The sequence below is a fragment of the Petaurus breviceps genome, unplaced genomic scaffold (assembly GCF_028583685.1).
Source record: "Petaurus breviceps papuanus isolate PSGF00001 unplaced genomic scaffold, PetGlider_PUasm1.0 78, whole genome shotgun sequence".
Classification (NCBI taxonomy): Eukaryota; Metazoa; Chordata; class Mammalia; order Diprotodontia; family Petauridae; genus Petaurus; species Petaurus breviceps.
Genome location: NW_027186502.1, coordinates 8,033,793 through 8,060,908, shown reverse-complemented (window position 1 = coordinate 8,060,908; position 27,116 = coordinate 8,033,793). Strand labels below are relative to the sequence as shown.

The following is a 27,116-nucleotide window of genomic DNA, read 5'->3' as shown; positions in this document are numbered from 1 at the left end:
TCAAATAACGAGAACTAATAAAAAAACTAGTGGAGGAAGACAAACTAAATTGTCTCCCACCTACAGCACACACTGTTCAAGCTTTTGGAACTGTCATATGATGGAGCCAGAAAGAAAACATGCAACATTTTCTAAGACAAACAAGTTTCTCTAATGTAAACAAAGAATGACAAAGGAAAGCTGAAGCAGCATTTTTGCTACAGTTCTCCCATTCAACTTACCCTTAGTATTTAAACAAACCGCTGCCACGCACATATCCCTGAGCTCCCTCTCCTACTCCCCGAGCCCCCCAACCCCTCCCCAAAGCAGACACTTGCCCACTTGCACTGCCGAGTCTCCAGGGGAATATCTGCTACCTCATTGCCACTGCTGGGGAATTTCAATCTAGATCTCCAGCATCTGCAGCTTGCAAAAATCCTCCTCCAGCTCCAGAGGCTCACTCCCGGGAGGAGGAGGCAACAGCAGAGGTAGGAGAGAAACGGGTAAGCTTTTTTCAGCTATTCTGTCGCAGAAAAAAGCACAACCTCCCCCAATTCCTCTACTCCCCCTCTTATCTGCAATCTCTTAAGCACAAATCCCACCTTTAAAGAAAAGATGAAATAAAAACGTGGGAAGCAAGGAGTATGAACCCATTACCTAGGTTAAGAGACACAGACGGAACTTAATAAAATGTTGGTCTGAGAATGAGTGAGAAGGACCGAGAAGACAGGGGACTCAATGAGTATGGGTAGTTGTCTGTAAGACGCAGGGTCAGGGTTCTAGGTTAAGCGGGGCTTCCGAACTATTATTTCCCCTTCCTTCTCTCCCACCGTGAGGGATGCTGAGGACCAAGGAGGGATGGGAGACAGGGGTCCAGGCAGGGATGGGGAAAGGTCTAAAGGATATCATTTCGGAGCACTGACAAGAGGATAGGGGGCAGCAGCTAGAAGAGGTGAGAGAGACAGAGACAGAGATATGAGAGACAGAGATACAGAAAGATAGAGACAGACAATGTGTGTGTATATGTTGGGGAGCGGAGGAGAGTGGCGATGCTTTAAGGGGTTGTTTCAGATCTTAAGAATGGACAGATAATCGGGTGGCGCTGGGCCAAGAGGAGCACGCACCAAGTTCGGGGCACCTCCTGGGTTACCCCTCTAACTGCATGAGGGTGGGGGTTCTCACCAGACCTTGCCTCCCCGTGGGGGAGTGGCTGCAGCTCCAGTGCAGGTGGCTTAACTAGCCCAGGTTGGGGACCGGGAAAAGATAGGGGCACAGCTTCCTGGGAGGTGCGGGACGGGAAGAGGAGACATATATGCACATACACACGCACGCACACACACATGCACATGCAGCCTGGGCTGGGAAAGGGGGGATCAGGACTGAGCGGTTACCTGGGCTCTGCCTCCGATGCCCGGTGACCACGGCCTCTCCCGTGACGGGGTGCAGCCAGGTGGTGCTCTTCGCCTCCTCGCTGCAGGAAGGGAGACAGACGGGAAAGTGAGGGGGGCAGTGGGGGAAGGGAAGGGGAGCTCGCTGCGGGGGGTGGGGGCGCTCGTTCTCCTGTCTCCCCCTCCCCTCCTTGCCTCTTCTTCCCCTCCAGCCGCCCCCCCTTTCCTCCCCACCCTCCTCCCGTCTCCTCCAACCCTCCCGGGCTCTTTACTTGATGAAAAACACGCGGCCGCCTTTGGTGATCCCATAAGTCCAGGTCGGGGGCAAGGAGCAGATCCACTCCAGGTTCAGATCCGCCGCCATGTCTGCTCCCGAGCTGCCGCCGCCGCCGCCGCCTCCTTCTCCTGCGGCCCGTAGCGCAGGCGAGGGAGGGAAGGAAGGGGAAAGAAGGGAGGGAGACCCAGAGGGAGCGAGCACGGCCACGAGGCGCGCCCCCGGCACGCCGCCCCCTCCCGCTCCTCCTCCTCCAGCACCGCGCCCGGGAGCGGGGCCGGCACTCCAGCTGGGGTTGGGCTGCGGCGGAGCCCGGACCCGGGGCTGGGGCCAGTCACCGCCCCCTGACGTCTCCCGTCTAGCGCTGGGGCCCTCCTGCCCACCCACCCCCGGCCCTTTCCGGGGGAGGGGCGCAAGCCCGGCAGCCGCGCCCCCAGCTTGTCCACACCCCCTCCCTCCCACTCGGAATGTTCCGGGATCTATTGGGGGAAAAGGAAAAAAAAAAAAAGCTCCAGCCTGGATCCCAGGTCCCAGGGTCTGCCCTTCGGCTTCCTAGCCCTGGTGACTGGAGAGAAAGTAAGCCCACCGCGCCTGGTGCTTTGCTATTTAAAAGCAACCCCCAAAACACCCCTTTTGCGAGCCTGATGTTATTAACAGTTATTGGAAGGCCAAGGATTTTTGTTGGTTAAGTACAGCTTTTTCGTTAAAAAAAAAAAACAAAACAAAACTAGGAAAGCTTTGTATGTCTGTGCCAATCAAAGGCTAGATTAGCAACCGAACCTAAGAAAAGATGCATAGTCTTGAGACTTAGAAGACAAATTCCTCCTTGTCTTTCCTTAAAGCCCCTTTTCCTGGTACACTTTTTTTTTAATGGACTTTCCTTCTTTCTTAACACCACGATTGCCTCTTTTTGTTTCTGTCTATCCAGTGTACAATATTTGCAATTACCTGAGCTTCTTTGTCCCAAGCAGGAGATGAGTCATTCCAACCGGCTGCACAGGGTTCAGTAATAATAGGACCTGGTAGTTATAGGGCACGTTTCTTGCGACTACTTCAGGGTACCTCAGAGGCATTTTTCTCATTCTTCACAACAGCCAAAGGAGGTAGATCATTTTACCTTGATTTAAAGAAACTACGACAAAAGCTTGACCAGAGTCATATCCAGTACCTGAGATGGAGCTCTACTGAAATCACGTGTTGCACTTTTTCATCTGCCTAATCCTTCTAATTTATGGTTCAGGATCTCAGCTCTGGTCTCATAATGACCAAATTCAATCTCTGGGGCGTCTCAACAATAGCAGTCTATAATACTTAGCCCCCATCCTGGGTAACCCCTGGGAACATAAGAAATCTGGCTCCTATTTCTCACAGGACACCGGTCTCCAAGCTATTGCTCCCTTCTGCCTCTGGCAGCAGCCAGGCTAATCCAACGTTAACAAAGAACAGGTTTATTAAAGAATTAAGTAATAACAAGAGACAATGTTCACAAGCCCTTCTTTTTCAGCGAGTTTTCCTAACTCCAACTTTTACTGTCTTCTCTTCCTAAAACTTGGTGGAAGCCCACTTGTTCACAATCTACCACTTGGATGCGAGAGCCTCAGTTTCATGACAGCTTTCTTGACGTGCTTGCCTACTTGTCTCTGGAGTCCCTCAACTTGTTCCTCTCTGAGGATCATGTCTCTTCAGTACAGTCAGCATCAGTTCTATGTCAGCAATCTAACTAATCCTAACAGGCTCTTGCTCCCCAGGGCTGCTTGTCCAGCAGCGCAGCTAATTTTGCCTGCTGGTTCCGGCCAAAAAACCTTTACTGAGCACCCTGGAGCTCCATTTCTCTCCGGGGAAGGGCAATAACTGTTCCCTCAGTCAATTGGAAGAAAAAAATATGGTTTCCAAAAGGGAGACAAAGCAACAGCTCCTTTAACTGTTCAGGCAAGAGAAAACATTCTCCATACTTTCAGCATCTCCTTCATAGGTCTGGGAGGGGAACCCTCAGCTGTGCCATGGGGAAAATATCTCATGCATCAGCTTCATTAGGAAGCTTACTTTCCCTATGCTGCTACCTGTTAAGAAACTCTTTCTTCTCCTGGCATGCAACAGTAGGGAAGGGAGACTGTGGTTTTCACATGAACTTCTCATTACATTCATGAGACTATTATGTCTGTAGCAGAAAAGATTCTATCCTTTCCATCAATGTTATAGATTTCTGTCCTCTTTTATATATACTAGAGGGAAAAACCCCATAAGCTTTATTTTTTCCCTTTTTTTCCCTCTGAATTCTCTTCTTTCATTTCACTATTTTCTCTTACAGCAGTTGCTTTTCAACATTTCATTTCTAGAGGAGTCCTTAGGGGGAGGGGGGAGGAAATGGCTCTTTTTATTCCTCAAACAATCAATCAACATTTATTAAGTGCCTATACCCGTTAAGCCTCTGGGATATAAAAAGAAGGAAAAGACAGTCCCTGCTCTTAAGGAGTTTACAATCTAAAGGGGGAGACAATATGCAAATACCTACAAAGCAGGCTATAAACAGGATAAATAGAAAAATAGTTTAAAAGAGAAAAGGTGCTGGAATTAAGAGGAGTTGCAGAATTCTTCCTCTAGAAGATGGGAATCAAGGAATTGAAGAGGTAATAAGGTACATTGGAAAGTGAGTCAGAAGGCTTGGGTTTGAATCCTGGCTCTGCCACTTGTTACATGTGTGACCTTGGGCAAATCATTTGCCCTCTTTAGACTTCAATTTCCTCATTAAAAAAGAGAAAGAAAGATCTGGATAGAGGATAGAAGAAGAAGAGAAGAGTAGCTAGTGATTCTCTTCTCAGTGGTGTTGAAGCAGCTATAATAACAAGAAAGGGATATTTTCTTCCCGGGGAATTTATCCAAGATATGCTAGAGAACCCCTCAAGACTTGTCAAAATAGAGGACAACAGCCTTAAAAAAAATAGCTAAGAATGTATTTTCCAAGTATCTTACAAATCTGATCAAAATGGGCATTAAATGAATAAAAGGAGAGAAAAGACCAAATGCCTATATTGTTATTGTTGTTGTTTGTCCTTTGTTCTCCAAGAGGACCAAGCCTTCAGGAAGGTGAGGCCATGACTTGCAAGTGAATTGGATGTAAGTGAGGGAGGGCTGTGCAGAGTCATCAGCCTCACAGTATCCTCTGAAGCCATCTGGGTCTAGTGTCGAAAGACAGATTAGGATGACAGGAGATGGCCTCCAGACTGCCTATATATCCCCAAGGTAGCTACTATAGAAAGAAGCCACCAAAAAAGATGCCAAAGTATTAACCCAGAAATTCACAAGAGACAAAATACAAGAAAGGAACCAGTAGTGACACCCTTGGCCTCAAGTGTCTATACACAAATATCCAAAGTTTAGGCAATAAGCATGAGGTACTAGAGGACATAATGAAAGAAAGAGGGGGAGGAGACAGAATTTGACCTCAATACAGGAGGACTTCATGGACTGAAACTCATGACTGGAGTGTGGCTCTGGATGGATAGATATACTTTATTAAGAAAAAGGATAGAAAAGCGGGGAGGGGAGATGAAGCTAGCATTGTATCTTAAGGTACAATGTCTTGGGGACAGCTAGGTGGCACAGTGGATATAGCACTGGCCCTGGAGTCAGGAGGACCTGACTTCCAATTTCACCTCAGAAGCGTGCTAGTGGTGTAACCCTGGACAAGTCACTTAACCCTGACTGCCTCAAAAAAAAAAAAAAAAGATACAGTGTCTTGTAAGGAAGTTCAGGAGCCACAAGGAGGTGGAGGGGAGGGTGGCACATGAGAGAATCTGAGTGAAGTTCAATAAAAGAAGAAACAGAAGTGATTTTATCTTTGGACAGAAAGAAGAAATTGATAAGGAGCTTGCAAAACAAATCACAACTCTGGCATAATATAACAACGATGGGGGATTTCAGTTGTTCAGAAATCTGGAGGTGTCTCTCTGCCAAAAGCAGAGGAGCTAATAACTTTTTTTTTTTGGTGAGGCAGTCAGGGTTAAGTGACTTGCCTAGGGTCATACAGCTAGTAAATATCTTGTGTCTGGGGCCAGATTGCAGCTAATAACTTTTAAACTTACCTTAGTGGTAGTTTCATTCTTCAAAAGGTAGAAGAACCAATGAAGGGAAATTCTATTCTAGATCTGATTGACCCTAACAGGAAGAGACTGAGGTCCAAATGACGGAAATCTTGGGGGATGTGACCATTCCCTCCTAGAGTTTGTAATAGGGACGAAGAGAAAACATGGACATAACTTGACCTGAGGTTTGAGGAAAGAAAGTAGATTTCAGGGAGATAGGATTCCCATAACTAAAATGCTTCAGGCAAAGTCAGCTGGGTAGAAATGGGAGTTGTTCGAGAATGAAATTCTGAAGACACAAAGGAAAACTATTCCAGTGGGGAAGGAAAAAGGAGAATTGAAACCAAATACCTTATATTTTTCAAGAGAAATGTATGGGAGATGGAAATCAAAGCTGGGTCGACAGAATGGCTATGAGAATATAGCAGGACACTCTAATGAGCTGAGGCTAGTAAGTGAAAGTAAGGATAACAAAAAGGGATTTTTAAAAAAAGTTAAATTAGCAAAAAAAAGAAATGTCAAAGAAGGCATAGCACCTTTGTTAGAGTAGATGATCACTCAGTGAATAAACATTTATTAAGAGGCTGCTGGTGCCAGGTACTGTTCTAAGTTTGGGGAATGCAAGCATGAAAAAGAATGACAATCATTACCCTCAAAAAGCTTACAATCTAAGGGGAGGGGGAAGACCACTCCACAAAGGAAGCCTAAAAGGTGAGGAGGGAATGGGGTGGTGAGAACTATCAATAGAGACAAGGCAGAACTGTTCAATCCTTGTTTTATTTCTGTTTTCTCTGTATAAGGGAATGCCTTTAATTAGAAATGATAGAACAAAAATGACAACTGGGGAGTTGATTCTGAAGATAAAAGAATTGTAAGAGAACATCTGACTAGCCTTGGTAAATTCAAGTCAGTTGGCCAAGATGAATTGAATCCTTGGGTCCCCAAAGAACTGGCAGATGTGAGTGCTGAGCCTCTGTCATTGATATGTGAAAGATCATGGAAAATGGAGAGATAACACAAAATTGGAGAACAAATGTCACAATTTTCAGAAAAGAGAAGAGTTTGCCAATTGTATTTCTAGGAATACAATTCCTTTGATTCCTGGGAAGATTCTAGAATAGAAGACTAAAGAGATGGTTGGTAAATATCAGTTAAAAAGCATTTATTAAATAATTATGTGTATATATGTGTGTGTGTCTGAATATATATGTACACATATATATTTTTGTAAGAGTAAGGGAGATTAGGAAAGGATTCTTGCAGAAATTTGGGTGTTAGCTGAGATTTGAAAGAAGCCAGGGGAACTAGGAAGAGTAATGAGGAGTAAGAGAGTTCCAAGTATGGGAGATAGCCAGGAAAAAATGAATAGAATTGGTAGAAATAGTGTCTGTACAAGAAAGGACAAGAAGACCATTATCACTGGATCTCAGAGTATGTGGAAGAGATGTATAAGAAGATTGGAAAGGTAGGAAGGGGCCAGTTTATGAAGGCCTTTGAAAGCCTTTGATGAGGTAACAGAGGGCCACTGGAGTTGATTGAATGGGTGGATGATATGGTCAGACTTTACTTTAGAAACATCAGTTTTTTTTTTTTTTTACCTGAGTGAAGTATGAATTGGAGAGAAGACGAGGTAGAGGGATCGTTCAGAAGGCTGTGGCAATAGTCCATGTATGAAGTGATAAGGGTGGTAGTGTCAGAGAAGAGAAGGGATCATATATGAATCAAATGCAGAAATGACAAGACTGGACAACTGAATGACTATTGGTGGGGACGGGAGATGAGAGAGAGAGTAGACTGGGAGGATAATGGTACCCTTAATATAATATTGAAGATAGGAAGAGGAGAGGGTTGGAGGAACAGGGTAGATGAGTTCAGTTTGGGATATATTGAATTTAAAATGTCTACAGATCATCCTGTTCAAGATATTCTATAGGAAATTGAAGATGCAAGAGTGGAGGTCAGTAGAACTGGATAACTAGATCTGAGAATCATCTACATCGAGATGGTAAATGACACCATGGGAGCTGACAAAGTCACCAAGCATAATAGTATATCGAGAGAAGAGGGGAAAGAAAAGAGGGCACAGGACAGAGCCTTGGGGGGACCCCCATGGTTTGCAGGAGTGACCTGGATGGAGCTCCAGCAAAGGAGATTATGAAGGAGTGATCAGACAGGTAGGAGGGGAATCAGGAGAGACTGTGTCCCAAAACCTAGAGAGAAGAAAGTATCAAGAAGAGGGTGAACAACAGTATCAAAACATGTGTAAATATTAAGAAGGATGAGGATTGAAAAAAGGCCGTTAGTTTTGGCCATTAAGATATTAGTAACTTTGGAGAGAGCCATGTTGGTTGAATGATGAAGTTGGAAGCAAGAGTGCAAAGAGTTAGGAAGAGAGTAAGAAGAAAAGTAGTGGGGGCACTAATTGTAGGTGGCCTTTTTAAGGAGTTCAGCTAGTTCTATTCATTTTTCCTGGCTATCTCCCATGCTTAGAACTCCCCTACTCCTCATCTCTTTTCCTGGTTCCACTGGCTTCCTTCAAATCTCAGCTAACATTCAAATTTCTGCAAGAATCCTTTCCTAATCTCCCTTAATCTTATATAAATATATATGTACATATATATTCACGTACACATATATGTGTGTGTGTGTATATATATATATGTATATATATACACATTTATTTATGTATTGTTTTTTGGAGGGGGGGAAGGCAGGGCAATTGGAGTTAAGTGACTTGCCAAAGGTCACACAGCTAGTAAGTGTTAAGTGTCTGAGACCGCATTTGAACTCAGGTCCTCCTGACTCGAGGGCTAGTGCTCTATTCACTGTGCCACCTAGCCACCCCTAATAAATGCTTTTTAACTTATATTTACTAACCATCTCTTTAGTCTTCCATTCTAGAATCTTCCTAGGAATCAAAGGAATTGTATTCCTAGAAATACAATTGGCGGATTGTTCTCTTTTCTGAAAATTGTGACATTTGTTCTCCAATTTTGTGTTATCTCTCCATTTTCCGTGATCTTTCACATATCAGTGACAGAGGCTCAGCACTGTCATCTGCCAGTTCTTTGGGGACCCAAGGATTCAATTAAACTTGACCAGCTCCTTATGGGAAGAATTAGAAAGAATAGATGTTTCAAGTGAGGACTTTTTGTAAATAGGGGAGACATGGAGACACCTGGGTATGTTTGTAGGGAAGTAGTAATTACAAAGAGCCAGTGTGATTCATCCAGAACAGGTAATGCCAGACTAACTTTATTTGACAGGGTTATGAAATTGGTACATGAAGGGATTACTCTTGATATTATTTACCTCGATTTTAGCAGAAATTTTAATTAATTATCTCATGTCATTGTGTAGAACAAATGGTGTCAAACAAATAGAAATGGATCCCTGCTGAAGCATATTGCCTCAGAAACCACAGATTAGTATTTTCTATGTTGTACTGTATTTTATTTATTTTGTTAAGCATTTCCCAATTACATTTTTGTTTGGGCCTCACTCAGAAGTTTTGCTGGCCTCTGTGAATTTGACATCTATGACATAGGGAACAATGTGCACTAGACAATAATACAATTGAAAAAATTCAGAACTAGTTAAATAATCTGAATTAGAGTGATTATCAATGTGGGAAGAAGTCTCAAGTGGAGTATCTCAGGGATCTGTGATTGACCTTGTGCTATTTAATATTTTTATCAAAGATTTGGATAAATGCATAGTCTATATGCTCATTAAATTTGCATAGGATAATAAACTGGGAGGTATAGCTAACATACCTGATGTCAGATTCAGGAATCAAAACATTGGGCTGAATCTAATGTGATGATACTGAATAGAGAAAAATAAAGAGTCTTATACTTGGGTACAAACAAATTCAAAAGTACAATATAGGAGAGGCATGAATAAATTGCATTTGTTTTGCAAAAGATCTTGGGGTTTTAATCAATTACAAGCTTTAGATGAGTCAGTAGTGTGACAGACAAAAAAAACCTAATGTGATTTTGAACTACATTGGACTGCTTAGCTTCCAGGAATAGGGAGGTAACAATCCTATTTCTACTCTGCCCTCATCAGACCCCATCTTGAGTTAGCAGGGAAATCAACAACCATCTAGAATGACCCAAATGGGATCATATCAGTTCGGTTCTGGACACCACAGTTTTAGGAGGACATTGATAAACTGGAGAGCATCCAGAGAATAGCAACCATGATGGTGAAGGCTATTGAGTCCTTGTCATATAAAGATTGATTGAAGGAACTAAGCATGGAGAAAAGGAACTAGCTCAGAGAAAAGAAGACTCCAGAGAGATGTAGTAGCTGTTTTCAGGTGTTTGAAAGGGGGTTATCATATGAAAGAGGGATTAGATTTGTTATGTTTAATCCTAGAGTGCAGAACAGGGAACACTGGGTGACTGGCACACAGTTGGCACTTAATAAATGCATGTTGATTAAATGATTTAATGAATGGGTCAGAATTGCAAAGTGGAAAATTTAGGCTTAATATCAGAGAAAACTTCCTGAAAGTTTAAGATGTCTAAAAGTAGGTTAAGTTCCTTCTCCTAGGAGGTCTTCAGGCAGAGGCTAGGCAACCACTTTGTTGGGTAAATTGTAGTACAGCTCCTTGATATACTATAATTGAAAATATGAAGCACATAAAATAAATGTATTGTTAATTTGCTAACACCATGCCTATAAATCTATAGTATTTTATTTGTTTTTATAAAAAAAATAAACATATTGACTTATGTGGAGAGTATCTACCCTTTCTAAAGTAGCCAGAGGCAGTTGATGGCACAGTGTACAAGGCACCTGGAGTTGGGAAGACCTGAGTTTAAATCTAGTCTGGATGCTTACTAGCTGTGTGACTCTGGGCAAGTCATTTAATCTCTGTTTTCCTCAGTCTCCTTACCTATAAAAGAGGGATAATAATAGCACTTACTCCAGTTTGTTATATGAATCAGTGAAACAAGATTTGTAAAAAGCACTTAGCCTGGCACATAGTAGGCATGATTTAATGCTCATTCCCTTCCCATTTTTTATGCATACTACATTTAGTACACAGACTATATCAGCATTTGTCATTATATTAATTTTGAAAGGTGGAATATTGTGTGGGATAAAACCCAAGTTAAGCAACAGAGAAAAGAGAACCAGACAGACAGAGAATAATGGCCAGGACCTAGTTCTGACATCCAGTTCTCCCAGTTCTTATGCTGGGAAACAACAATGTTCTTTACAAAACTTCCCAGATCCTATGCCAACATCTTTCTCTAGGTGCCCTTGACTATACACCTTCAATAGGTGTTGTGGATATTATTGCTATGTCCATACACCAAGGAGATCAAATCATGAGCAGAGGGATCCAAAACTATACTATATGTACTACATTTGTTTTGCAAAAGATCTTGTGACATTTGTTCTCCAATGTACAAAACCATAGCAACAATTTTCATGGTGGCACCCAAGTGGAAATTGAGAAGACACCAATCGATTGGGTAATGGCTGAACAAATATATGTCATATATGTATGTATGTGTGTATGTGTGTGTGTGTGTGTGTGTGTGTATGATGGAATACTATTATGCTGTAAGAACTAATGAAGGGGGCAGTTTCAGAGTAACCCAGGAAGACTTGCTTGACCTGATGCTGAGTGAAGTGAGCAGAAGCAGGAAAACAATTTATATAATTACAACAGTATTATAAAGACAAAGAATTTTGGAAAACTATAGAACTTTGACCAACTTTGACCATGATTCCAGAGGACAATTGATGAAGCATGCTATGTACTTCCTGAGAGGGAGATGGTAGACTCAGAATGTAGAATATATGCAATATATTACATACAAAATATACACACAACATACATATACATATATGTACACATCTGACAAGGCCAATTAAGGAATTTGTTGTTGTTGGGTTGTTTTTTTTTTCAATTTGGGGTAGGTGGTTGGGTGGGGCAGCTGGGAGGAAAAGGTTGAATTTTTGTTAATGGAAAAAAATGAAATAACATTGAAAGAAACTAGTAGCACTGTGCTGAGAAACAAAACTCTCAGGGTGACCCACATTCCCAATGTTCGTTTACTTGGTTTGGAGAGAAATAGCACTCTCAAGACTGCCTGAATTTTCTGTTTGTGTGGATCAAGTGCTGAGAATCCCCACTAACCCAATACTGGGACTGGGGATGCTAATCTAGCACTTGGCTATAAGTGACTTGCACTTTGCTCTCACTGAGTTGCAAAGACAAGTGTTCAAACAAACAGGAGCTGAAATCGGCAGCACTCCCCAGGAAACAGTTGGGAGGTATTTAGCCTTAGGAAATGGACTTTTGCTATTTGATTTAAGCCTTTGTGACTTAACTTCTCTTCTGTTTTAAGGAAATGTCCTTTGCTTTACTATGAGGCCAGGTGATTTATATTGGGGTGATTTCTGTGGCACTGTCAGGATTTGAACCAACTGTCTTCTGACTCCAAATCCAACACTCTTCTCACTTTTTTTTTTTTTTTTGCTTTTTAGAGGGCAATTGCAGTTAAGGATCTGAAGTCGGATTTGAACTCAGGTCCTCCTGACTCCAGGGCCAGTGCTCTAATCACTGTACCACCTAGCCGCCCCTCTTCTCACTTTTTATGATGCTTCCTCAGGGACCCAGATGCTACATTTCCAACACTTAAAGGAAGATTTAAAACACACAAAAAAGCCTATTTAAAAAAAAAAAAAACTTCTGCTAAAAATAAGAATGACTTGAATGCGATAGTTTCCACATATAATTTTAGTAAAATTTTTGTTACTAGCTCTAAGTTTTAGGAAAACTGGCAGAGAAAAACATGGCATACAGAAATTTAAATATTTCTAATTTTAAACAAGGAAAGAAGCCGGGTACATTGTGGTCTATTGTGGCCCCTTGCTATCCATTAATTTTGAGCAAATTCTTATTTCTTCTAATTTTTTTCTTTACTGCCTCTTAACATCTTGTATCTTAGTAGCTCAGATTCCCCTTTTAGAACACATATACATTTGTTGTCATTCAGTCCCAGACAATGTGTCTAATCTTGGTTTTTTACATAATTTCACTCTACTAGATTGTTCAGTTCATATGACATGATCTTCCTTTTTGAATTGCTTTATCCTGTGACTACTGATACTTTTTTTCAGAAAGAAGCTTGAACGTATGAAGCACTAAAAAATAAATTCCACTCTATGCTTAGATAGAAGACAATTCTTGTTCTAGAAAGTTCATGATAAAACTACCAAAAAATGGAAAATAATGATGAGGAAAATTCAGTTGAAGGCTTCTTAAAATGAATTTGAAGGAAAGAGAACAAAGTGACATCTTAAAAACAAATAAAAAGTTGTTCCTTTCAAAGGGAATGACATAAAATGCTGTCTATAGAAACTAAGGGCATCAGGAGGAGATTAGGGATAGAGGGTAGCATATACTATTAAGAAACATAAATTACATATTTTGTTAGCTTTTGTATGATGAAAATGTTTATTTCTTTAGAATGACAGTACAAAAATCTTCAGATATATAATGTATTTGTCACAATGTAAGTGATAAACTAAAGAATTTTATGAAGACATGATGATTGTAATTTTGTTGTGGACTGACTCTGTAATATAAAGGACATGGAAGATAGTAACCCGCAAAAAGAAAGATTAAGTTGGTTGGCCAAGAAAGTAGAGTTTGAGAAGATAAGATGGTCAAGAAAATGATATTTTACTAAAATGAATATTTTGTTAGGAATGTTTTTCACTATGCAAATATTCTGGCAAGCAATAGACTGGTACAAACAATTATAAGTACCAAGATTTTAATAACATGGGAACTAGTTCTATCCTTTGTCTTAGATTGTATCAGCATATCTGACCTTGCTTTTGGATGTATTTCCTCCAAAATACCAATAAAGAGTTCATAGCCTCTCCTTAAACTTGACCAAAATGTGACCTGTGAGTTTCTATAGATATTTTTTGAGAATGGGTCCAAATGCAAAAACTGGACTGCTGGTTCCTGGCTGATTCCCAACCATTGTCAATAGTTTACATTTCTATAGTGCTTTGAGATTCACAAAGCAGGAATGTAGTAGAGTGAGCAAGCTCACTCAGGCTTACAAGAGGAGAGTATTATATTTTCATTGTTGTAGTGGTAAGGGTAATTTAAAGATCTTTTCTGCCCCTTAATAGGTCAAATGTAATCACATGAGGCCCACCCTGGGAGTAACTTGCTGAAAGGGTAAAACAGGAAGAGTGGAGCAGGAAAGAGCAGAGCAGAGTAGGAGCAGAGCTGGGAGCAGGCAGAGCTGAGGCAGAACAGCTAGTGTGAGTGACAGAGGGGCATTTTGCTTAAGGGAGCCTATTTTGTTTTGAAGGCTTGGCAGAGGGAAGGTTTGGGGATGTCAGTGCTTGCTTCCTTGGTAATGTGTAACAACTTCTTGGTTGCTATGATGGATTTGGCTTTCTGGTGTTTGAATAAATGTTTTGGTTCTATCTTCCATGTGGAGAGTCTGTTACATTTTTCAATTCAGAACTATGCCAGTACGTTCATAGCCACTGTTGGCACTACGAATATTGCATTGGCTTTACAACTGTGAGCCTTGGAAATCAGCAAACAATACAAATTGGAGGTTGAATTGTTTCTTTGGTTGTCAAGACTTAAGAAAGTGGTGGAGAAAATGTTACTGATACGGATTAAACTTAAAAGTGGGCAGTGCATACATTTTCCTCCATGGAAAGCTAATTGTTAAACATTGACCAGAAAACCATTGCATTTGAGGTTTATAGTACAAGTATTATTTATTTCATTTTATGGATGTGAAACTCAAAACTGAAAAGGGGGCTCTGGGAAAGGGCTGGTTCTGTGTTTGTCCAAGGTCACACAAGCAGTGTTAGACTGTGGAGCTGGAACTTGAATACAGCTTTTCAGAATCCAAATCCAATGTACTTCCTCTTTACAATGAGAGAAATATTTATAGGTGGAGAGAGGGTAGCATTGGCTCTTTATTGCTGGAAATTCATTGAACTTTGATTAGGAGTATAGGCCAGAGTAAAGTTACCATGCTGTTGATACCACCATTGTTTCTAGTTTAGACAAAAGAAAGAGATTAGTTCAGCTGTATTTTGATTTCATACTAAAGCTAGAGAATCTATTTGCAAACATGGGAAGTAAGGTACATAGGAGACCATCTATTTTATCCCCAAGTGAACTACTTTCTCTAGATCCAGTTGACCCCAGGTGAGGTTTGGGATCTGGTTCTAAACATTGGTAGCCTAGCACTGAAAGGATTTTGCACTTTAGTACATCTCAGAAAACTCTAAGTGGTCCCTTGGCCATCCTTTAGCCCAGTGTTGAGGAACCTGTGGCCTTGAGGCCACATATGGCCCTCTGGGTCCTCAAGTGTAGCCCTTTGACCGAATTCAAACTTCACAGAACAAAGGGCTGCACTTGGGGATGTAGAAGGTCACATGAGGCCTCAAGGCCACAGGTTCCTCACCCCTGCTCTAGCTCCTTGAGTGCAGATGGAGGACAGAGGATGTATCAGTGAAAAGAAAAGAGCTTTCATCTAATGCAATTTTTTTGTCTCTATGTCCAGGTAACATCACATGACTTGAGCTGGGGGCAGGGAAGGATGGATCTTTTCTCTCCCTTAGTATCAGGAACCTCATCCACATGGCAGCTAGTGAAGAGGACCACATCAAGGTGAGTCCTTGCCTGCTTTTACCTTCTTTGTGTTTGCTCTTTCCTGATGATAGTTGGATGAGTGTCCTGAAATGGATTTGTCCATAATTGGAAGTGGCTTTGTAAATACTAAAGGTCTAGAGCTCCTGGGTGAAATGGAATTATAACAGTATTGGAAGTGGTTGATTGGGGCGGCTAGGTGGCACAGTGAATAGAGCACCAGCCCTGGAGTCAGGAGGACCTGAGTTCAAATCCAGCCTCAGACACTTAACACAAGTCTGAACTTGGGCATGTCATAACCCCAAAAGCCCTACCTTCCCCCCTCCAAAAAAAAAGCAAAAAAAAAAAAAAAGAAGTGGTTGATTGCAAAAGTAGATAGGAAGTTCAATGGATGTTTGGGTTTGGAGTAGAATGATAGTGCAGAGCTGTGTTAAAATGTAAACTGCCTAATCAGTAACCCCACAAAGTGCTCATGTTTTGATGAAATTTAAGTATTGCCTCTTGGCAGTTTTTAACAGTAATTATAAGTTGTTACTGAAGTCTTTTCTGTTCATGAATGTGTGTGATTCTTTTAATCTTAAGCATCCTTTTTGTATATAGGGATAAATTGCCTGTCCTATATCTGATTCATATTATATATTGAGTACCTTTTTTACCCTTCTCTCCTTACCTCTCCTGCATTTTGAGAAGGCCCTTCATTTAAGCCATATTGCCAATTGTTGAAAAACTATTTTCCACTGGGCACCATAGAGCTACTCAGTCATTGAGCAAGAATTTAATAAGCACTTAATACAGGTCAGGCACTGTACTAAATGCAAGGCAAAGTTTCTGCCTTTAAGGATCTCATATTCTAATGGAGGGAAACAACATGCAAATAACTATGAATATACAGTGTAGATGGGAGGTAATCTCAGAGGGGAGGCACTAGCAGGGAGGGGGACTGTGAAAGGCCTCTTGAAGAAAGTGAATTTTGAGCTGAATCTTGAAGGAAGCCAGGGAAACCAGGAGGAAGGAGAATATTCTAGGCTCAGAGGATGACAAGTGAAAAGGCACAGGTTTGAGATTTGAATGCAAGGAATAGCAGGAAGGTTAGTATCACTGGATTGTAAAGTATATGAAGGGGAGTATGGCGCAAAAAAGACTGGAAAAGTAAGAAGGGGTCAGGATGTGAAGGGCTTTAAAAGCCAAGGAGGATTTGAAGGTAAGAGAGAACCACCAGAGTTTACTGATTAGGATAGTAATGTGGTCAGACCTGGGCTTTAGGTAGATCACTTTGGCAACAGAGTTAAGGATATATTGGAGTGGGGCAGAAAAACCAACTAGCATGTTATTACAGCAGTGCAGGTGAGAGGTGCTAGAAGGCCTCCTCTAGGGTGTGGTGGCTGTGTAAATAAAGAGAAGGGAATATACTCGAGAGATGTCGTGAAGGTAGAAGCAATGAAACCTGGCAACAGATTGGGTATGAGGGATTAGAGTGAGTGAGGAGTAGAAGTCACACAAAGCTGTCCAGCCTGGTTGACTAGGAGGATGATGGTGTACTCGACAGTATAGGGAAGCTAGAAGATAATAAGTTCAGTTTCAGACATGTTGAATTTGAGATAGCAACAAGATATCCAGTCCAAGATGTCCAATAAGTAATTGATGATGTAATACAGGAAGTCAGGAGATAGGTCAGGACTAGATAAGTAGACCATAAAATCTTCTGTATAGAGATGATAATTGAAACCATGGGAGCTGATGAAATCACCAACTGAGATAGCATAAAACAAGAAGAGAAAATGATGCTTGAACCAGCTCTAGGGGGCCTGCTACTGTCAATTTTTTATATGAACATTTATACCTCAGAAATTAACAATCACTGTATATCAGGGCTTGATTTATTGTGTTGTTGATTGTCTAAATTCAAGAAACTGTTAATAATGTAGATTAAACTAAAAAGTGTGTATGTGTGCTTTTTTTTCCCTCCAGGGAGCCAGAGTTGTTAAATATTTACCAGCACACACCTGTATTGCTTTATAAACTTATTATATTGCTTAAGCTCAGCAGGAGTGCAGTAGAAGACTCAGGGAATAAAGTCATCACCTGGACTGGAGGTTTGGTACCTGGATGAGGATGAGGATGAAGATGATGATGACTGGCATTCATATAGGTTTGCAAAATGCTTTATATCCATTATCTTACTGGAGCCACACAACACCCTGGCCCAGGACAGATCTTTGGGGGATACCCACACTTAGTGGGTATGTTTTGGAGGAAGATTCAGCAAAGGAGACTGAGTAGTGGTCAGGCAGGTAGGAGAATCAGGAGAAAACAGGTATCATGAAAACCTAGTGAGGAGGAAATATTCAAAAGAAGATGGTAATCAATGGTGTCAAAGGATACAGAGAGGTCAAAAAGAGTAAGGATTGAGATTTGGTAATTAAGAGATCATTGGTAGTTTTGGAGAAAGCAGTTTCCATTGAATGATGAGGGCTAATCCCTCTAATTAAAGGAAGTGAATACCTGGATACAGAACTGGGAATGATGTAGTACCCCAGCTCTGGTGGACCCAGTAACAATTTCTTAAAGATACAGAGTAATTAAGAAAAAGAATAAAAATGGCAAAACTTTCTGAAGGTGATCGGAAACTTTGATATGGTTTACCCTTCCAAATTACCTCTCTTCCTATGCCGAGAACCCTAGTCCTTCTCCTCTAATGTTTTCTCTAACCCAGTCATCTTTCGTTCTCTCCCCCACCTCTTTCCCAGCATAACATGAAGAGAATCAAATAGCAGAGAATATAGAGAAAGACCGTAAATACTAGTATTTCCCAACCTAACTATCCTAGCAAAATATTTCATTGTCTACCTTGTACCCTCAGCCCAGTGACTTTCAGTGTCTCTGATTGTGAACCAGGGACCTGGAAAAAGGGAGCTGAGAATGGGAGGAAAAAGATGTAGAGAAAAAGTATAGTCATTTTAAATGCAAAAATCTTAGGAAATAATATCTTCAGTAATAAATATTTTGCATATGGAGAAAGGATCTTTGTTAGCATGAGATCTAGTCAGTCAAGTTCAGGTCCCTTATTATCTTTAATGATAATACTCTTTTGTTATCTTTAACAATAATGCTTTCTTTAATACAATATAGGCTAAAATGTTGAAGGTGAGGTGGTGATGATTTTGGTTAAACAATAGACTAGAATAAATCAGACTTTTTTTTTTTAGAGATATCTACCTCTTTTTTTTTTTGCTTTCTTTTGGAGGGGGAAGGTAGGGCAGTTGGGGTTAAGTGACTTGCCCAAGGTCACAAGACTAGTGTTAAGTGTCTGAGGCCAGATTTACACTCAGGTTTGAATTTGATGGATTTGACTCCAGGGCTGGTGCTCTATTCACTGTGCCACCTAGCTGCCCCAGATATCTACCTCTTTAAAGTGGATAAGAACTTCTAGGTAGGTTGAGGGAAGTATGAAAGAACACCAAAGACCTACCTTGATGCCTTGGAATGGTATCAGTTGTTGAGACTATGGAAGCCAAACATTCTTTATGTCAGATCCTACTAAACTGCAAAATTTTGGAATATGGACCTGGAGGTGGTCTGCTTGTCTGTTGCCTGAGGGCCAACCTAGCTAAATTCACAGGGGATCTGAACCAATTTGGCTTCAGGATGATGAATTTTTCTGCTCCAGCAATTCTTGAACACCATCTATTAAGTTAAAGAGGGGTTGCAATCTGGCTCTGAGAAAGAAGTACCCACATCAATGAAATTATAGGTTCTTGAAGCATGGAAGAACAGTAGAGGTTTGAACTTTTAACTGATTCATGTCTCATAAAATGAGTGAATTTGGTAAAATGAAGAATTTAGAATGGAGATCATAGTTTTAGAGTTGGAAGGGATCTTAGAGCCTGATGAGTCTAATTTTCTTATAAAGAGGAGATAAGGCCCAAGAGGCTAAGTGATTTGTACAAAGCCCCACTGGGGACCGAGATGAGAATTGAATCAGATTCCTCCAACTCCAAATCCAGTGCTCTTCTCCATCGTATTATTGTGCCTCTCTTGATTGGCAAAGCAATCTCTTCCTACACAGTCAGTCTATGGAATTCATAACCAAAGTTTATCAGTTTATCAAATGCTATATAATTGGGCTTTATATTTTTAAAAATCAGATCCTTTGCCCCCTAAAAACTGAAGATAATTTGCAGACTAAAGAAGAATCTTTTCCTCCTCATCATTATAGCATTGCACAACTGCCCAGATACATTGTGAATAGCTTACTTTCCTTTAACATGGCAGGTCACAACTTGTCTACAGCAAGATGCCATATATTCCTGTCTGACTAACCATGGGTTTTCACAGGGAAATTCCTTGAAATTTTCGAAACTGATTTCCCAGCAATATTCTAGCATTTTTCTGTATTCAGCAAAACATCAGATCATAAGTAATCTTTGAAAATACTCAGGTATGTTGATAGAACCATTGGCTTTTGATAGGCATGGCCTCATATGGTTAATGCAATGAAAAAAGTATCACAAATATCAATTCTCATAGTATTGTGAACTAAAAATGTATAAAGTTAACACAGGAATTAATACAGGAAGCAGTGTTTCCTAGTAGATAGACAGTCAGAGTTAGAAAAACTTAGATTTAAATCTAATATATACTGTCTGTGTGACCCTGGACAAGTTATTTTACTTTTCAATGCCCCCAAGAAATACTTTAAGCATACAAATTGTAGAATAGTTGCAAATCTGTCCTTGTACAGAGAGTTTTCTTATGTGGAGTTGTCTGTACCAATGAAACCACAGGTCTGACCTAGAAAAAAAATAGACATAGTATTAGTCTCTTATCTACTTTACTAGATTACTGTAATTAAGATAGTGATTACTTGGCAATCCTGAAAGGAGGTGATTTAATTCTGTTTTACATTTGATACAAAACTCATTATTGGTTTAAAAATACAGTAAATTATAAGCTTTAAAATACTTTAAGGATACAAAAGGTATTTTTAAAACTGGTGAAATGAATCTTTTACATTCAAAAATGATAAGTAGCAAAGAATTTCATGCTACTAGAATGGGGATCTTGAAAGCCTGAGAATTCAGGCTTTTGGGATCATCATAATACTATAACAATTTTCTCTGTTTCTTTTCACAGCATGACAGAACCTCAGAGTTGGTGACTTCAGTAGTTGGCTAGTCCAACCCTTACTTGAACAATAGTCCCTAGGACCACATACCTGACAAGTAGTCATCCAACTTTACTTGAGGACCTCTGAGAAGTGGCAGCTTACTACCTCCTGAGGAAACCCATTTCATTTTGGGATAGCTCTAACTGTAAGGAAATTTTTCATTAAATCAAGCCCAGATCTGCTACTCTGCAACTTCTACCTACTACTCCCAGTTCTACCCTCTGGGGATAAGCAGAACAAGTTGAATTCCTTACCTTGAATAATCGTATACTCTTGATTCAAAGTGACTCTTTCTTTCTTTCTTCCTCATCCCATGCCCCAAACTAAGGTAATGGAGATAATAATATTATTATTATTAAGTGATGTGACCATATGTCTGCTAACAAATCTCTGGGTTCATACAACCTAGGTTTAATTTTGAGGGTTTCTCCATATTCATTCTGACCATACAACATACTTCCTTCCCTCCCGTGTAGGCAGATAACTTGGGTTTACACCCTAGTAAAGAAATCCTCCCCTACATTGAGCTTCTGGTGAGTCTTTCCAACATTATCCTTAGGTAGGGGCAGGGAACCTATGGCCTCAAGGCCACATGTGGCCTTGTATATCCTTGGGTGTGGCCTTTTGACTGAGTCCAAGTTTTACCAAACAGATTCTTTTATTAAGGGAATTTGTTCTGTGGAGTTTGGATTCAGTCAAAGGGCTGCATTTGAGGACCTAGAGGGCCACATGTAGGCTTGAGGCTGCAGGTTCCCCACCCCTGTGAGGAAGGCACTCTAAGGTGGGGAAAATCATCACTAGAGATTTACTTCTCATCTCCACACCTGTGCAGTCCATGTGGGCTACAGTACCCAAAGATCTGTTTTCATTTCTCTTCATCATGAATCATAGGATCCTCATTTTGGAGATGGAATGGTTCTTAAAGGTCATCCAGTCCAATACCCTCATTTTACAAATGAGGTAATTGAGGCTCAGAGACTTGCCTCATTGCTCTTTGGTTTGGGCTCCTCCTCATCCTTGGGTCACTTCACCGTACAGACTCCAGGTCCTCCAGCAACACTGTCCCTCACACTTACAACTTTCCTTCCCACCCCCACATCTTTTTCACTTGAGCACAGCCTAATTTCTTGATGTTCTGGAGACTTAAAGTACCCACCATCATTCCACACTGCCACTGCCTATGAAGCTGTCAAACATTTCCCACTGTTGCTGCCACTTGTTACCTCCACTACTCAGCAAAATGTTGCAGCTCTTTTAAAATGAGCCTGTCCAGGCCAATTTACCTCAGGGCTAGTCAACACATTTACAACCCTTGTCATGCCCCAGTCAGGCCCACAACCTTACCTTGATGTCACCAAAAAAAGAAAAAGAAGACCCCTTACACATGCTTCTATACTCACCTGTCCCAACCTATGATTCCCAGTCTTCATTCTTAAACAAGTTAGGGTGATTGAATTTCATTCACATATCAGATTCCTTCAGTTGCAAGCAGTGTGTCCCTCCCTACGTTTGGACTTCCCATTGACTCTTTTTGGAGCAAAGGAAAATACTTTTGCCCTTTTTGTTTTCATACCAGACTATCCACATTAACTTGATGCCCAGAGAAGTCTCAAGAAAGCTTGATAAAAGCTTGGATAAAAAAGAAGCCAAGTTAGTGACTTCTAAAAGCACTCTACTATGTCTGCAAAGGTTTATATCCCAGTGATACTTAAGATGTCCTAATGTGTTACAAGTCTGATCTTAGTTAAATTCATGGATGAAATTGTTTGCTTAATGCTTAACATATATCCTGGAAGCAGGGTAGTGGCTTGTTAGAAATTGTTTTAACTCTTTCAGGTTACTAGGGTGCCACTGAGTTAATTATATTGTGGGTACCTAACTGGTACTGCAGTGATTTTTAAAAGCTAGCTCATCTTTTCATTGTTCCTGTTTCTCTTACACTCAAACAAACTAAACATGAACTCTGTGTTATAAGAAATGAGTTGCCATAATGTGGTAGACAAACCCCCAAACTACTAGATTGCATGAACCTAAAAGTAGTATTTTGAAAACTCTGTAGTAGACACATATTGTTGTGTTTGTTTCATGCCTATTTAACCCACAGAGACATTACTAAGTGTCTGCCATAGTAGAAAGATGAGGACAGACATCACCAGGACTGGAGAGTGGACAGCACAGTCACTGTTCTAGAAAGTTCACCTAGGTATATATGCTATACATTATATTCAGCAGGTTCTCTAAGGGAAGGAGCCTCAAAGAACCATGGAGTTGTAGGTGTTTCAGAAACTGGCCTCATCATTCTTTAACTATTGGGTGAAAGACAAACTGGGAGCAAGAGAGGGGAGTAGGAATGGCTTTCTGGGGAAGCAGCCATCATGGTCCTGATGGTCTAGGTTTCTCTAGGTACATGGTAAGCACTCAATAAATGCCTACTCGTTGATTTTTCCTTCCACACCTATATTTGTGACTTAACTATGGTATCATTTTGCTTTATTAAGTGTCCAGCAACTTATCTTGTACGTTTTTCTTAAGTCCAGTCTCCCCTGTCTGTGGTCATGTTGACAAACAGTTCAGAAAATGATTCAATGAATGATGATTAGATGAATGCTCAAATGTACAGCTCATTGTTTCTTGCCTGATGCTTTCTATAGAAGTCATTGTCCTTTCCTTAAGGGTATGTTTGACTGTTTACACTAATAATTTTTGTTGTTGTTGTCTGAACCTATAATTTAATTCTGGAAGGAAAGTGTTGGAGAGAAATTCCTTCTATCAATGAAGACTGACAACTTAGAGTCCTAGAATTGCCTGGGAGGTTATGTCTCACAGTAATAGGTACCTAAGACAGAATTCGAACCCAGGTTTTCCTAACTGAAGCAGGCTCTCTATCCATTAGACTTCATTAGCCTCACAAACATATTAGTCTCACTCCTTCTTGGCACCTACAATGCTAGTAGATTAAAATGTTCTCAATCACATTCTTTGTGAAGGGAAGAGAAAAGCCCATTACTTATGAGGTAAGACAAACATGTCATGAAGATTTATTATAATATCTAGCTTGTTCGACCTAGAAAACACAAAAAAAAATTCTTCAGATTTGTTCCACTCCACTGTCTTAGCAGTAAATTTTTATTAATCATTCTGAGAAGCCACATAAAGCCCTGGAATCAAGAAGCATCAACGGTTTTTCCATTTTTGCCAACAACTCTGAGGTTTTAGTAAAAGTTAGGCCTCATTAAGTAGTCTCCCCTTACTTATCTAATATGAATGTTAGACTAGATAATATGTTTAGAGAAAAGATGATTGAAATAACTAATATTCTTGTTAACCTTCCAGTCACTCAGTTAGTAGATGTTGTTGTCCAGTTATTTCAGTCATGTCTGACTCTTTGTGACCCCATTTGGGGTTTTCTTGGCAAAGAGACTGGAGTGATTGGCATTTCCTTCTCCAGCTCATTTTATAGTTAAGGAAACTGAGGTTAAGTGACTTGTCCAGGGTCACACAGCTAATAAGTGTCTGAGGCCAGATTTGAACTCACAAAGATGAGTCTTACTGACTCCATGCCTGGCACTCTATCCACTGTACCACCTAGTAAGCATTAAGTGCCAGCTGTGTGCCAGTACTATGCTAAGCTCTCTGAATTCCCATAAGAGGTAGTGGTTGGAGGAGTTGGAGAAGCAATGGGAAGGGGGAGGAAGGTACCTAATCTGGGTGAAAAAAGGAAAAGTCAGTTCCTAGGGCATGATGGAGGAGTCCAGAGGAGCACCAGCAGGTGTTTTTACTGACTGTTTTAAAGTGATCATCTAAAGGAAACGGTTGACTTTTTAAATGATGATTATAGTTGAGAACTATCTGGTATGAGTTCATATTAATTGTGAGATATTTTTTTTAATTATACTCCGTAACTTCTCATCCTCTTCCTTTGTGACTTGCCTACAGCATTAATATAAAAAAAAAGTGGCCCAAGGTCATTCTAATGTCAGAGAGCAGTAGGACGTTTTGAAACAAAGAGTGTCTCTGTGCTTCTTGGGAAGGACCCTAGAGAGAAACAATGATATTCAGTGAGCTTCTGCAGGCTTGTGCTTACAATGCCAGCTTAGCAGATGGTCACTTTTTTTTTTTTAAGTTTTGAGTGAGGACCCACTTCCATTCCCAAAGTGGGCTCATGGGAGAAGAGTCCAGAGCTGGCCTCTGACATTGGAAAGTCTCATGATCATCAGCCTGCTGAATCTTTGGACTAGAGAACTTATGACTGGCTTGCCAACCAGTGCCAACCAGTATCATGATTGTGAGATGATGTCTTCTTTTCCCTTTAAGACTTTGGAAGCAAGATGTTGGAAAATACTTCCCTAAAGAAGTTTTTGGATACATCCAAAAGAAACTTGGCACTGGGAAGAATCTTTTGGAACCTGACCAGAAGATTGGGTTGAGGGAGGGATTGAGATATCAGACTTGTCTTGGGTTTTAACTTTTGTTAGTTTCTTTTTTTTTTCTCCAAAAGTAAAGGTTAGAAGCAATGCGATGTAGTGGCTAGAGAGTCGACCAGGAAGACCTGGGTTCAAATCCTCCCTCTGATACATACTCATTATATGACTTGTCAAGTCACTTAACATCTCAATGTCCTAGGCAGCTTTCTCTACCTGCCTGCCTGCCTGTCTGTCTGTCTCTTTTTAAGTTGCAGAAAGTGTTAACCTTTATTGGTAAGAAGGCATTTCCTCACCTGGAAGTTCTTGATTCTAATGAAATCACAGCTTCTTGTCCCTAATCCTATCTTTGAAGGGGCCAAAAGTGCTTTAAAAATGCTTTTTGACTGACATGTAAATGAATAACCCATTCATGTCATTGCAATTGAGAAGGAGATTTGAATCAATTAGATGAAACAGAACATAGCCAAATAAGTTATGGTTCATTGTTAGTAATACTTATACCTCCTACACTAGACTATAAGAAACAGGCTAGAATACTAACAGGAAAAGCTGGAGAATGCAGGGGCTACTTTTTTCCTTCTCCAAGTCTATCTGGGCATGAGGGGGTCTCAGAATGTAGACCTGGGGAGACCTGAGAGTACTCAAAGAGAGGAAGGAAAGTCAAATGGCTCTAGCACAGAGGACCACCTGATGTGTGAAGAGATTGTATCATGAGTAGCTATTCCATCCAGCCTTGCCTTGCACCTCTTAGTAGCAATGTGAAACAAACAATCTCTACACAATGAATAAAAATTTATAAACAATTCTTCACTGAGATTTTGATTTAATTGAAAGGTAGCATGACATAGTAGATAGAGTGCTGACCTGAGACTCAGGGAGTCTAGGGTCCAAGTCCCTTCTCTGCACATATTGACCATGTCATCCCAGGCAAGTTTCTCAGTATCCCAGGCAATTTTCTAAGACTATGTATTTCAGAAAAGGTCTAGATCTACCAAGTTAGATTGATAGGAGGAGTTCCCTATGCTAATAAAATCACAGGTCCAGTCCTACCCCAAGATTTGGATTGCATCTGTTAATCCTGGAAGCTTTCTAGTGATTTTTTTTAAACTAAAGGAAAATATTATTAATGAACATTGATGTAGACTATTACACAAAATATTGGCATCAATAATTCAACAGTGCATCCAACAATTCATTATAATCAAGTAACATTTACACCAGGAATACAAAGATAATCCTACAATAAAAAATATACACCACATCAATAATATAATTATATATGTTATATATATATAATTATAATGTAATAACATTATATGATTATATCAAGATGTTCCAAATGCCCTTGTATTGATTTTTCACAGTGTCTCTCTTTTCCCTACCCCTTCATGTTAAATATTTTGTTCCTTTTATCTGTAAACAGTAGGTGACTAAAAGGGGTGGAAAAAAGAACATTAGCATAAAGAAAACTGATAAACATTAACGTGTAAAATTAAAGGGACATAGTTCCATTTTTAGAATTAGCAAGAGTCTTGCAACTTTGAGGTTTTATTTAGCTAATATGTCCACATCTTTGGGACTGACAGTTGCTTTTTTCAGTTGTGCCCTCTCCAAAGCAAGGAGACTGATAGCACTAAGCTGCTCCAAATGTAGTACTCTTTCCCCTGCACTGCAATAGACGTGGGGAGACCTGCCAGCGCTCAAAGAGAGGCAAGGGGAGTCAAATGGCTCCAGAACAGAGGACCACCTGATGTGTGAAGAGACTGTATCATGAGTGGCTATTCTAGCCCTCCCTTGCACCTCTTAGTAGCAATGTGAGGCAATGATTTCTACACAACGAACAAAAGTTTATGAACAATTCTTCACTGAGATTTTGATTTAATTGAAGGTAGCATGACATAGTAGATAGAGTACTGACCTCAGACTCAGGGAGTCCAGGTTCCAAATTCCTTTTCTGCACATGTTAACTACATAATCCTGGGCAAGTTTCTCAGATAAATGTTCAGCAGAGAGACAGACTGTTCTGAGGACTAGGTAGAGAACTGCTTGCTGCTCATGTGAATGTACCTATAAGACTTGTTTGAAGGTGGAGCAATGGCTGAGACAATGGTGATTACATGTCATTGTGG

At 40.5% G+C, this 27,116-nt stretch overlaps 1 protein-coding gene and 1 long non-coding RNA gene across 22 annotated transcripts in view; one reads left to right on the top strand and one right to left on the bottom strand.

The window, feature by feature from the left end:
• PLEKHA5 (pleckstrin homology domain containing A5) overlaps window positions 1-1,947 on the bottom strand; it is a 201,638-nt gene extending 199,691 nt beyond the window's left edge. For 5 of the 18 annotated variants that reach the window (XM_069106179.1, XM_069106177.1, XM_069106163.1 and 2 more), the window contains exons 1-2: window positions 1,640-1,941; window positions 1,371-1,450 (exon numbers count right to left, since the gene is read on the bottom strand). In XM_069106179.1, coding sequence (XP_068962280.1) covers window positions 1,371-1,450; window positions 1,640-1,731 — 172 coding nt within the window. In that variant the 5' untranslated portion in view covers window positions 1,732-1,941. Of the gene's footprint in view, window positions 1-1,370; window positions 1,451-1,639 lie in introns of all 18 variants that reach the window. The other 13 variants (XM_069106160.1, XM_069106162.1, XM_069106166.1 and 10 more) reach the window with 9 other exon arrangements.
• LOC138175671 (uncharacterized) lies at window positions 204-25,773 on the top strand. Of its 4 annotated transcripts, none has more exons than XR_011172059.1 (6): window positions 13,933-14,039; window positions 15,311-15,417; window positions 17,365-17,545; window positions 20,530-20,708; window positions 22,668-22,766; window positions 24,878-25,773. It is a non-coding gene; the product is annotated as an uncharacterized lncRNA (long non-coding RNA). The 4 variants fall into 4 exon arrangements; XR_011172058.1 differs by having other exon boundaries at window positions 20,530-20,891; XR_011172061.1 differs by lacking the exons at window positions 13,933-14,039; window positions 22,668-22,766; window positions 24,878-25,773 and adding an exon at window positions 204-482 and having other exon boundaries at window positions 20,530-20,836.
• Window positions 25,774-27,116: the final 1,343 nt, after the last annotated feature.